Consider the following 11,697-nt stretch of genomic DNA (forward strand, 5'->3'; position numbering starts at 1 on the left):
GGAGCCAGAGCAGAGCAGGTGGAGTTCTGACGTCTCCATGGAAACCAGCAGCATTATGGAAAATAACAAACAAAAGCGCTTGACTGTCCTGGTTCACATCAGTCAATCTGACACTTTTCATTCCCACTAAGGTTTGTGGCTCCTGGTTTCATACCAGTGTTTCCTCGTGTCTGGTCCCAAATCCACTGGAGTCACACTCACAGAACACAGCGTCATTAAATAATTCAACTGGAGTTTCAGCTTCAGTTATTGCTTCCTCTGCCTGCTGGTTCTGATTAACCTGGGCTAATCCAGACTCATACCAGGAGGTAGGCCTGTGCTGTGTTTGTGGACCTGTCTGTGGTTGTCAGGCAGCAAAATGACACCAGAGGGAAAACCATGAAAATCCCCAAAGAACATGGAGACGGAGACATTTGCTAATGATGAGCTATTAGAGTCGAGAGGAAGGAGACGGACGAGCAGCAGCTCAGGTGATCCTCTCCTCATCACAGACCTGGATGTGGGGCTTGGCTGGACTGGGACAGACCCGCGATGCTGTTTCCTTTTTGAGGTCTTCAATGGACAGACGATCCTGGACTTGGACTTGGTGAGACTCAACCAGCTGCAGGTGCGTGGGGCAGAACCAAACTGGGACCGGCCGAACAACTGCTTTAACAAACTTCTGTATTGTTTGTAACTGGTTCAGACATTTTTTGGTTTGAAGTTAAAAGAACGATCAGATGAAAGGTTTGTTCGTAAGTAAGCTTCTCTGTTCATCTGTGCTAAAATTAATAAGTATGAGGCACATTTGAACCAACTCGGGTCCAGAACCCATCATCGAAATTTGACCCAATGTCAAACAACTGTGGTTCCAGCTGAGATGGGCTGTCTGGGAGGCAAGACAGAGGAAGAACGCCTGGATGAAAAAGCAAAGCGTGAAGCAAACAAGAAGATTGAGAGACAGCTGCAGAAGGAGCGACAGACCTATAAAGCTACACACAGACTGTTACTGCTGGGTGAGATGCCTGTCTGTCTGCCTGCCTGCCTGCCTGCCTGTCTGTCTGCCTCTGTCGTCTGTCTTTGCCTCTTCCATCACTTGGTTTTCTCTCTGACTCTGTGTGTGCAGGTGCAGGGGAGTCTGGTAAAAGCACCATAGTGAAGCAGATGAGGATTCTTCATGTTGATGGATTCAATGCTGAGTGAGTCCAGCCTTCATCTTCAAATACCCCTGAACTATTTGATCGATAAGCAAACTTAAGCTTCTTATCATTTCTGTCCTGTTTGTTCATGGTGTTTACCTTCTGTCCAGACATTTTCTCACTGTAACAGTGAAAGTAGAACTCGACACCGTGTCAGTGAACGTTCTAAGCTAAGCCTGATTAGTAAAGTGTGCTCTCTGAAGTGAAGGCAGCAGTCTGCTCCCTGGTTTGTCTGGATGAATGGAACCATGACTAAATGGTTGACACTCAGGCCCAGGGATTATTCATCACTTAGGGCTTATTTGTTTTTCCAGAGAGAAGCAGCAGAAGATTCAGGACATCAGGAAGAATGTGAAGGACGCCATAGTGGTCAGTCCCATCATCTCATCATACATTCTTATAGTAACAGACTTAGAGCCTATTGGTCAATGAGGAGAAATCAGAAAGCTGGTGGGCTCTGGTCCTGGTTCTGCTGGTCTTCCTTTGGACCTAGTAGTTTTGACTCAGTGGAATTCAAGTTAACTGCTTTTGCATCTCTTCTAGTTGCTCAGGTTGTGATTGAAATTAACTTGTTTCATGTCTGTAAGGAACAACAGTCAGCACCAGGTTGAGAAATGATGTAGGTGTCTAGGACATCAGAACACATCAGTTTGTGGAGTCCATTTAACCTCCTGTTGACTGGACTCAACCTCCTAATTTCTGATCAATCTGAGGAGGTCAAAGGTGACGGACTACAGCTGTGACATTTGTTTCCTTCCCGTGTGTTGTAGACAATCGTGTCGGCCATGAGTTCGCTGACTCCACCCGTCCCTCTTGGTAACCCTGACAACCAGTTCAGAGTGGACTACATCAGGAGCATTGCACCGCTGTCTGACTTTGAGTACACAGAGGTAACACACGTGCAGTAGTAACACAACCCGTAACCATGGTAACTATCCACAACAAAGATGAAGACAACTAGAAACTAGCTAACCTTCTGGCAAAGGTTTGTTACCATGTTATAGTTGTTCTTTACTCTAAAATCAATCCAATAATCCAAAAATAACATTTTTAGTTGTTATTGATCAGGAAAATGAGGGCCAAACAAATTCTTTCTTCAATTATTTAGTTCAAAAAAATTGTTTGATTTGTTTTTGAATGTTTTGTGTTTTAAACAATTTAATTTTAAATTGTGTTTAGGTGAGCAGAGATATGAGGCATTTTGACTTAATAGCCGCTGTCTCTCTCTTGTACCTAACCTACGTTTCAGAGGATGTGCATGAGTTGAGATGAGATGAGCTGACCACAGTTATTAACATTAACCAAGAGACACTTTGTTTAGAGCTTGTTTGTTTTATTGAAGTTAACGACATGATGTAAGGAGATCACCTGGGACACCTGTCGGTGTGTGAGTCTCACCTGAGACCTCATTATCTAAACGTCTGTGATCTCTACGGAAGACGAAGAGACAAAACAAGCTTCTTCCTGTTTCTCTGCTGAACTCATCACTTCACGCACTGCTGCTGATTGGTCGACTGGAGGCAAACACTATACAACGCTGTCACGTTGTCCAATCCGATGCCTTCGCTCCACTTAGGTTTACCAGAGGAGCGCAGGCAGATTATTATGGTCTGGGTTAATGAGTTACAGCTTTTGGTACAATGGAAGTTCAGGAGAAAACCGCTTTAATGTATAATAATCTCAGTGTGAGGAGGTTAGTTGAACAGTGTATACGTAGTCAAACACCTGGTTTGTGTTGTGGTTTTACCCCCACTCGTCCTTTTCAGGCTATATTTCTGTGTTTTGTGTTGAGCTTTACTGAACCAGTCAAACAGTGTTTTTAACTTTATGTTGTAGGTGAACTTTTATTTTACGCTTAAGGATCAGCAGAAACCTACTGGTCAGACCCGGGTGATTGTTTGTTGCTGCTCTGAACGCGACACTCGCCTCCTGTCTGTCTTTCAGGACTTCTTTGAACATGCTCAGAACCTGTGGGAGGACGACGGTGTGAAGGCGTGCTTCGAGCGCTCCAACGAATATCAGCTGATCGACTGTGCTCAGTAGTAAGTCACACGTGGAGTGTTACGTGTTCCAACATGTAAATCTGGTCTCACAGTTTAGTATCTCCACGGCGTGACCTGGTTCCACATAGCACTGATTTACCACATGATTTATTTAAGAGAAATAAAAGGAGCTTAGAGTAAACAGGATGCATTCAGTTCAGTAATGTTTTGTGCTGCAGCTTCCTGAATAGGTTGGACTCTGTCAGGAGGACGGACTACACGCCTACAGACCAGGTGAGCGCCTCAGCGGCCAGGATGACTCACCTGTTCCCTGGCGCACGCTCACGATGCTGCTTTTGACCCTGCAGGACTTGTTGCGGTGTCGAGTTTTGACCTCAGGGATTTTTGAAACCAGGTTTCAGGTGGACAAAGTCAACTTCCAGTGAGTGTCCTTAATGACTGTAACGGCTTCAGACTTTTTTATATTTCATTTATACAATCATTGAATTAATATGAAGCAGCCCTTCAGCCCAGAGCAGTTCATGTGTCCTTGATCGTTTCTTTATTGGTTTGATTAACGGAGTAGCTTCTGTCTCTCAGCATGTTTGATGTCGGAGGACAGAGGGATGAACGCAGGAAGTGGATCCAGTGTTTCAACGGTAAGAAGACAACCACAGACCCAAAGCTGGGCCAATCACAGGTCCGTTTCAGTGCTCACAGCTGTTTCTCTGTGCCCAGATGTTACGGCTATCATATTTGTTGCTGCCAGCAGCAGCTACAACATGGTGATCAGGGAGGACAACTCCACCAACCGGCTGAGGGAGTCTCTGGACCTATTCCGATCCATCTGGACCAACAGGTTCAGCCCTGTCTCTCCTCTCATTGCTTGAGTCGACCCACAGGGTCAGGGACTGGCTGTAACCACGTCTGCTCTGGGACTGACTGCAGGTTTCTGAAGACCATCTCTGTGATCTTGTTCCTGAACAAACAGGATGTGTTGGCTGAAAAGATTTTGGCTGGAAAATCTAAACTGGAAGACTATTTCCCAGAATACAACAACTACCAAGCACCTGTTGATGGTAAATATACAGTTTTGCAACACACTTATCTGACTGCTTTAGTATTTGCCTCCAATATTCTTTGTTCTATATACTGTATACTGTTTTCACCTAAATTGAGTTCAAGTATTTAGCAATAATTCAAAAAATGAAGTCTTTAGGAAACAGTGAGAAAAACATCCCATTCATAGAAGAACCTCTAGCAGAACCAACCTGACTTAATGTGTGCGGTCATGTGCCTCGAGCAGAATAGAGAAGAGAGAGGGACACAGGTGGGACATGAGGTGGGTGGACATGAGGAGCTATGATGGAGCTGATCAGCAGGAGGTTTCTGAGTGAGGAGAAGGATCATCTGGTGCTGTTCCCTTATTCTGATGCTATTGTACGTGTCTCTGTGATAGAATGTTGTGATCCATTGTATGTGTGCAGCACTAAGATTTAACAGGACAAAAACCAAAAACTAGACGCTGACGTTCAGTGACTCTGACGTGTTTCTGTGTGAAGGATCTAAATCCTGACTGGACAGTTCTTCCTGTCAAAGGTCTGTGGCTCATCAGGGTGGGTCTAATGTGGTCATGCTGATTCCAGGTACACTAGGTAGACATTACACTGGGACTATCTGCTCAGAAGGTAAAGGGGCAACCAGCCACAGGGGGCTTAGAGAGAGCTCAGCACCCCCTGCTCATTCTGCTAGGTATCATAAGATCTGAACAGCGAGCAGGAACTGACACACCTGCTCTACTACAACCTGAACCCAGAGACGGATGCACATGAACACATATACTGTGGCTGGTTTGGTGAGTCAGTGCTCCGAGGACTGTAACCGTCAGGGGGACAGTGACGGGTGGACCTTTGGTTCCTCCGTGCTCAGTGAGAGGTTTGTCCAGATGTTGTCACTGTTACTCACTCTAAATACCAGTAACCTGTATGGAGTTAACGCTTTCTTGACTGGAAACGTGACATGTCTGTGTTTTTGTTTCCAGCTGCTCCAGAAACTGAGGAAGATCCTAAAGTGACCCGAGCTAAATTCTTCATTAGAGACGAGTTTCTGGTAAAACACACTGGGGATGATGACAAACAGCAGAAGGATAAGCTACATAACCACATGCATCCATTTTTAGCATTACTATGTTTACAAACACCCCTGTATAAGTAAACATTATAAACAGCTGAACTGAGACACTACTAAATCAATAGCATGTTGAAAGTAAGACGCCACCTGTCCTGTTTCCCTCAGAGGATCAGCACGGCCAGTGGTGACGGAAAACATTACTGCTACCCTCACTTCACCTGTGCCGTCGACACAGAGAACATCCGCCGCGTCTTCAATGACTGTCGTGACATCATCCAACGCATGCACCTGCGGCAGTACGAGCTGCTGTGATGAGCCGTGACCCGGTACCAATCTGTTATATCGCAGACATGTATCTTGTAGCTATTAGTTTACTTAATAATGGGATATTGATTAGGGCAGAATCAGCAGATCTAGGTCATGAAGGGGATTGTGGGTAGTGTAGTTCAGACGTTTAAATCAATCATGCGTGATGTGGTTTACCTGTCGTGTCTTACATGTATAGTTTTTAATATTATTACTTTTCTCTGATTGGCCAATTGCTTTTATCATTGTATCAATTTTACCTGAGATTTGAGTGAAAGTTTCCACATGTTTAGAAAATTGTAGATGTATTTAAAGAGGAACACAGACGTCTTCCACTGCTGCTGTATAGATGTTATATTAAAGGACTGTTACGTGTATGTGGCTGCATGGGTTTGTTTTGTGTGGATCTCTGGTATGTTTCATGCTTGTGTGGGTTTCAGTACCATGAAGCCTGTTGAGTGAATTTGGGGGAGTGCTATTTAAAATAACTACTAATAAATCTGTCACCTATGGTCACTTACTGTACAAGTACCTGACATCACCACCCACCAGCCTCATACATGTCATGTTATAAAACAAGTCCTGTATTCACCATCTTCATCCTGCAAATGTAAAGTGATCATTCTAAAGACTTCAGAAAATCCCTGCTTTAATGTGTGTTTTTACTTAGAGTAATAAACATCAAGTAAAAATTTGAGGTTTCCAACTTGTTCTAGGCAACATAGACTAATCTGAGATCTGATTCAGGTTCAAGTCTTGAGATCAAAAACACTTGTTTTTACTGTAAATATTAACTGTTAGCTATGTTTTTAAATTAAAGATCTCATGTTTTTCATCTATGACAGGATATGAAGTGACCACAAATTTATTAGTGACACCTAAATCAGCATAATACAAAAATAGATGTTTCAGCTGTCAGTCTAAATATGACGGTTTAGTAATAAAGTTTTAATCTGTTTGTTCGGCCTAAACAGTTCCTGTATAGAATCAGGCTAACAGAATTAAACCGGCTCAGTTCTTTAAATCACATCATACCATCAGCTGTGCAGGTCTTCCGTTACATTTATTGTGTATGAGCTGACGGGGTGTTTGTAACTTCCTGTAGCGCCAGCGTTAACGTAACCGTTTGAACTTGCTCCAGCTGTTTGCCTCCGTCTGTTTTCTGCCCTGGATTGTTGCCAATGCACGGGAGTCCCCAGGTGAGCGTGACGCAGACAGGTGAGTTTTCAGTGATGGAAGCCCCAGCTAAAGAAGGAGTGCGCATGCGTGAGAGCTGCGACGTTTGGCGCCCTGCCTGCGTGCTCCCGTAGTATGTGCGTGCTGGCGCAAAGCGCGGCCTTCGCTTAATGCTCGTCCTCATCAACAACAACAACAAGAACCGTACAAAGTGATTCCAGGTTCCCGGCGCGCGGACACACCTGGAGAAACGCACTCCCTGCAGCTGTGAGTGACGGTAAGAGCCCGCTCTCCTCGGCCCCGCGCTTTCCTTGTCTCTTGCACTGGCCCCGGTTATGCGGGGATGCCTGCGCGCTCTCGAGCCGATCAAGGCTCCGTCCCGCTACTGTCGCCGAGGCCGCGGCGCCGCCGCCACTCGCGTGCCTGTGAGTCGATCCCGGGTACGGCGCAGCGGCCGGTGACGGTCAGCTGTTTTTTTACCGAAGACAACGTGCTGTTGGACGGTTACCGAATAAACGCCATTTTATGTGCGAGTAAAGACACAGGCCGGACTGTCCGCCATTTAACAAAAACACGACTATCACCACAATAGAACAGACTTAATCGACGTTAATTTTCGAAGCTTGATCAAATTCACGGTAGCCGTACACCGCCGGTTGCCATTCGGAAACCACGGGGTAGCCCCAATAGGCCCCGGGGAGCCCGTTTGTCTGCAGTTTGGTGTACAAGTAGCATGTTAGCTTCGCCGCTGCCCAGTACCGTTCAGCTAACGTAAACGTTATCCTCCCCGGTGAACAGAGACCGTCTCCCCGTCCGAAGCAGCACTGCCGTCACCGCGGAGTCCTCACGCCAACCGTTTTCTAATTTAACGCGTTGTTCCGGATCCAAACATCTGCTCTGTTACGTTAGCAGCTATTAGCTCCTTAGCTAAGTCCGCTTCGGTCCGGTTTAATATGGTGTGTATAATGTGATTTGCGCCACTTGTAGAAACAGAAACGATTGTCCGTTGGCGCTTCAAGCCCGTGTTCAGGCCCGGTCTGTGGAGGTTAACGCACAGGGCTTCAAAGAACGGCTACACTGTCGGTGCTATCGGCGAGCTGCTACGACGTCCGTCCCTCCGTTCACGAACGTTGTTAGACGTGTACACGCCACATGCGCGCGTCCGCGTTGTCTGAGGTACATGAACTACTGGAACGAGTTCGGGTTGGGTAAACGGTCTGAGCTCCGGGGTCACGGTTTTAGACCCAGCACGTTTTACTGGGACCCTGATGCAGAATTCTGATCTGATTTTGTTAAACTATCTTTGGTCACATGATGCTGTAATGTCCTGTCTGTCCAGAAACTCTATCTTCCCACTGTGCCCAAAGCAGTTATGAATGAGCCAGAACAGTACTGAACCACACAGAAATCAAAAACAAAGATGGAGAACACATCACACTAAACCACAGCAGACATTAAAACACATATGAGACATGTTGAACTAACATGTTCCAAGAAATGCTTAGTTTCAATGGACAGAACCTCATAGTAGTAAATTGATGTAGTCACAGCAGTAACGTTTCTGTCCTCAGCAGATTGACCTATAAGCAAATGTCACTTTTACAGTACTGGTAGTAAAGAAAGTCTGTTGTATGTGAACACTGTGCTGCTGTAACAGTAGATCACTGATCTGAACGCACAGTTTGTGTGTTTCTGTCAGAAGTAAAACAGGTCCCGGATTAACTGCACCACAAACTAAATCAAAAGCACCTTTTGAGTTGAGAACTACAATGCTGAGTTTGTGAAGTGTAAGACTGTTGGAAATGTGATGACTGCTTATGTGTATATTCAGTTACTATGAAGTTTTACAGATCTTTATGATTATCCTGAATATCTGGAACAAGTACAGAAATGCTTGATCTATACGTGTATTCTGTCTTTTCTGTTGAATTGTCATCTAAAGCTGAAATCTGTCTAAATCTGATTCTATTCTGATAACGATGACCTGACTTGACACACACCTGCTCTTACCTGTGAGCAGATGGCAGAGACCGTGAAGTATGTTGATGACGAACATAAGAGCATCTTCCTAAAGCTGCTGAACGAGCAGCGGCTTGAGGGTGAGCACTGCGACATTGCTGTGGTAGTCGAAGACGTCAAGTTCCGGGCTCATCGCTGTGTTCTGGCTGCCTGCTCCAACTACTTCAAAAAGCTCTTTAAAAAACACGAGGTACTGCAAAACTGTGTGTGTGTGTGTGTGTGTGTGTGTGTGTGTGTGTGTGTGTGTGTGTGTGTGTGTGTGTGTGTGTGTGTGTGTGTGTGTGTGTGTGTGTGTGTGTCTAACTATTTGTGTGTCTCTGTGCAGGTGGACAACTCTTCAGTGATTGAGATTGACTTCATCCGCTCTGACATCTTTGAGGAGGTGCTGAACTACATGTACACAGCCAAAATCTCAGTGAAGAAGAAAGACGTGAACCTCATGATGTCCTCAGGACAGATCCTGGGAATCCGCTTCCTTGACAAGCTGTGCTCCCAGGTAAAGTCTTTACATAAGAGTAACACTGGTGAGACACTACAGAGCTGAGGATGTGTTTGTGTCCTTTCAGAAACGAGACGTGTCTTCCGAGGACAAAGAGAAGTTTCCCTATGACATTGTGAAGATGGCATTACCCCCTGAGGCCCAGCTGGGTGCAGACTCTGAGGTACTGCTTATAGATAAGAAACTTTTTAATTTACCTTTACATTCATTACTGTAATTGACTCTTGCACAGTTTCTCATGTTTTGCACTTCATACTGACTTTTGTGAGCTATATACTAAACAAGTGAGTTTCCCAGATCAATAAAGATTTATCATATTTTAACCATTACTGGTTACTGATGTGTTTTTTTTGTTACGATGACAACACTCTCTGTGTCCAGGTGCTTGAGGAACATGATGACACACCGACCACAGATGACCTTGTTGAGGCATCAACCAATCCGGAGCTTGATAAGTCTCCGAATGCAGCGCTGCATGTCCAGGAAGCCATCCTAAAGGAACTTGCCAATGAGGATGTTCACAAGGTTCTGTTTGCCCCTGATTCAGGTGACTTCCCCAAATCTGCCTTTCCTCTCTGGGTGAGCTCACCTGTCTGTCCTTACATTTAACTCATTTCCAGGTCAGCTGCTATGATCAGGATGTCGTGGCGGATATGGAGACAGAGCCTAAGGAGCTGGGGGCGGAGCATCACGCGACCCAGACGCTGACGTTTGCAGACAGCATTGGGGAAGTGAAGGATGAGCAGCCGCCTGGTTGGTCCACAGCTACGACCGACATGAAGTTTGAGTATCTGTTGTACGGACACAGAGACCAGCTTGCCTGCCAGGTGTGTGGCAAGACCTTCCTGGATGAGAGCAGGCTCAGGTATGTTCTTGATAGCAGATTAGCATACCCGGTGATCTCACCTGTTGTTCACATTGGTTCTCTGTGCCGGCAGGAAACATGAAAAGCTGCATTCGGCAGAGCGCCCCTTTGCCTGTGAGATTTGTACCAAAGCCTTTACCACGCATGCTCATTTGAAAGGTACAAAGAGATCAAGGCTTAGACATTGATTTAAAAACTCCTGCTGTGTGTTTACTGTGTTAACTGTGTTTCAGAACACCTAAAGATCCACACAGGTTTCAAACCGTACAGATGTGACGTTTGTGGGAAATCATTCATTAGAGCTCCAGACCTGAAAAAACACGAACGAGTTCACAGCAACGAGCGACCATTCGCCTGCCAGATGTGTGACAAGGTGACATCTCTCACCTGTTCACGTTGCCTTCCTACCTGTCAGTCTGTCCTTCTCTCACTGTCTGTCTCACTAGGCATTTAAACACAAGTCTCACCTGAAGGACCATGAGCGAAGACACAGAGGAGAGAAGCCATTTGTCTGTTCTTCCTGCACCAAGGCCTTTGCCAAGGTATTACCAATAGTCCCAGTAGTACTGCTGCTGGAACACGAACACTCCACAAAGTGTAGTGAAGCCTTTGTCTGTGGTGAGTTAAGTCCATCTGTATTTGCAGGCATCAGATCTGAAGCGTCATGAGAACAACATGCACAGTGAAAGGAAGCAGCTGAACCCACTGCAGAGCGACACAGAGGCGCTACAAGCTGCCGCCATGGCTGCTGAGGAGCAACATCTGGACTCCATCAGCTGCTCCTAACAGCGGGGGGAAACATCTGGACTCTCATCTTAAAACTGCTAGGAGAAACAGCTCACCTCCATCTGCTTTTAACTGCTGAGGAAAAATCTGGACTCCCATCAGCTGCTGCTAACAGGTGGGGGAAACAGCTGGGGGAAACAGCTGGACTCCATCAGCTGCTCCTAACTTCTGGAGGAAACAGCTGGACTCCATCAGCTGCTCCTAAGTTCTGGAGAAAACAGCTGGACTTCACCAGCTGCAGATAACTGCTGGGGGAAACGGCTGGACTCCAGCTGCTGCTAACTGCTGGAGAAAACAGCTGGACTCCATCAGCTGCTCCTAACTGCTGGAGAAAACAGCTGGACTCCATCAGCTGCTCCTAACTGCTGGGGGAAACAGCTGGACCCCATCTGCTCTTAATGGGTGGGAGAAACATCTGGATTGTATCTTCTCTGAACCAGAATCACTATTAAAGTATTTTCACTGTATCACATGTGAAATGCATTGAACATGGACGACCATGTCATCCATTGTGGCCTCACAATAAGCTTCTAAGCTTTCGTGTCTTTGTACAGGACGTTTTTCAGACTCAACCAAACTGTACAGAAAATGGTGCGTTTTGTCTTGTACTATGTATAAACCTGTTCTGTTCAGTTTAATGAGCAGATACACTGTGTTTTAAGGCACGCACTTCTTTAAATTACTAAAGCCTAGAAGTGGACATGTGTGTTCACAGGGCTCCGAAATAAATCGGCTTTAATGACTTAATTTGACTAG

The 11,697-nt window shown here is 45.7% G+C and overlaps 2 protein-coding genes across 4 annotated transcripts; both read left to right on the plus strand.

Annotated features, from left to right (window-relative positions):
• Nucleotides 1-9: 9 nt before the first annotated feature.
• gnal (guanine nucleotide binding protein (G protein), alpha activating activity polypeptide, olfactory type) lies at nt 10-5,973 on the plus strand. The gene is made up of 14 exons (XM_055507706.1): nt 10-131; nt 492-607; nt 855-995; nt 1,106-1,178; nt 1,493-1,547; nt 1,949-2,068; nt 3,123-3,220; nt 3,400-3,454; nt 3,529-3,602; nt 3,761-3,819; nt 3,899-4,019; nt 4,109-4,239; nt 5,202-5,269; nt 5,456-5,973. Exons 3-14 carry the CDS (start codon nt 860-862, stop codon nt 5,600-5,602), a joined length of 1,137 nt encoding a protein of 378 aa, XP_055363681.1. The 5' UTR covers nt 10-131; nt 492-607; nt 855-859; the 3' UTR covers nt 5,603-5,973.
• A 921-nt stretch (nt 5,974-6,894) lies between these two features.
• Nucleotides 6,895-11,688, plus strand: zbtb14 (zinc finger and BTB domain containing 14). Of its 3 annotated transcripts, none has more exons than XM_029147930.3 (10): nt 6,895-7,049; nt 8,793-8,981; nt 9,117-9,287; nt 9,358-9,453; nt 9,672-9,815; nt 9,911-10,155; nt 10,229-10,314; nt 10,389-10,528; nt 10,602-10,697; nt 10,801-11,688. In XM_029147930.3, exons 2-10 carry the CDS (start codon nt 8,793-8,795, stop codon nt 10,939-10,941), a joined length of 1,308 nt encoding a protein of 435 aa, XP_029003763.1. In that variant the 5' UTR covers nt 6,895-7,049; the 3' UTR covers nt 10,942-11,688. The 3 variants fall into 3 exon arrangements, with proteins under 3 accessions (XP_029003763.1, XP_029003764.1, XP_029003765.2); XM_029147931.3 differs by having other exon boundaries at nt 6,897-7,039; XM_029147932.2 differs by lacking the exon at nt 6,895-7,049 and adding an exon at nt 7,077-7,197.
• Nucleotides 11,689-11,697: the final 9 nt, after the last annotated feature.

Source organism: Betta splendens, chromosome 4 (assembly GCF_900634795.4).
Source record: "Betta splendens chromosome 4, fBetSpl5.4, whole genome shotgun sequence".
Taxonomy (NCBI): domain Eukaryota; kingdom Metazoa; phylum Chordata; class Actinopteri; order Anabantiformes; family Osphronemidae; genus Betta; species Betta splendens.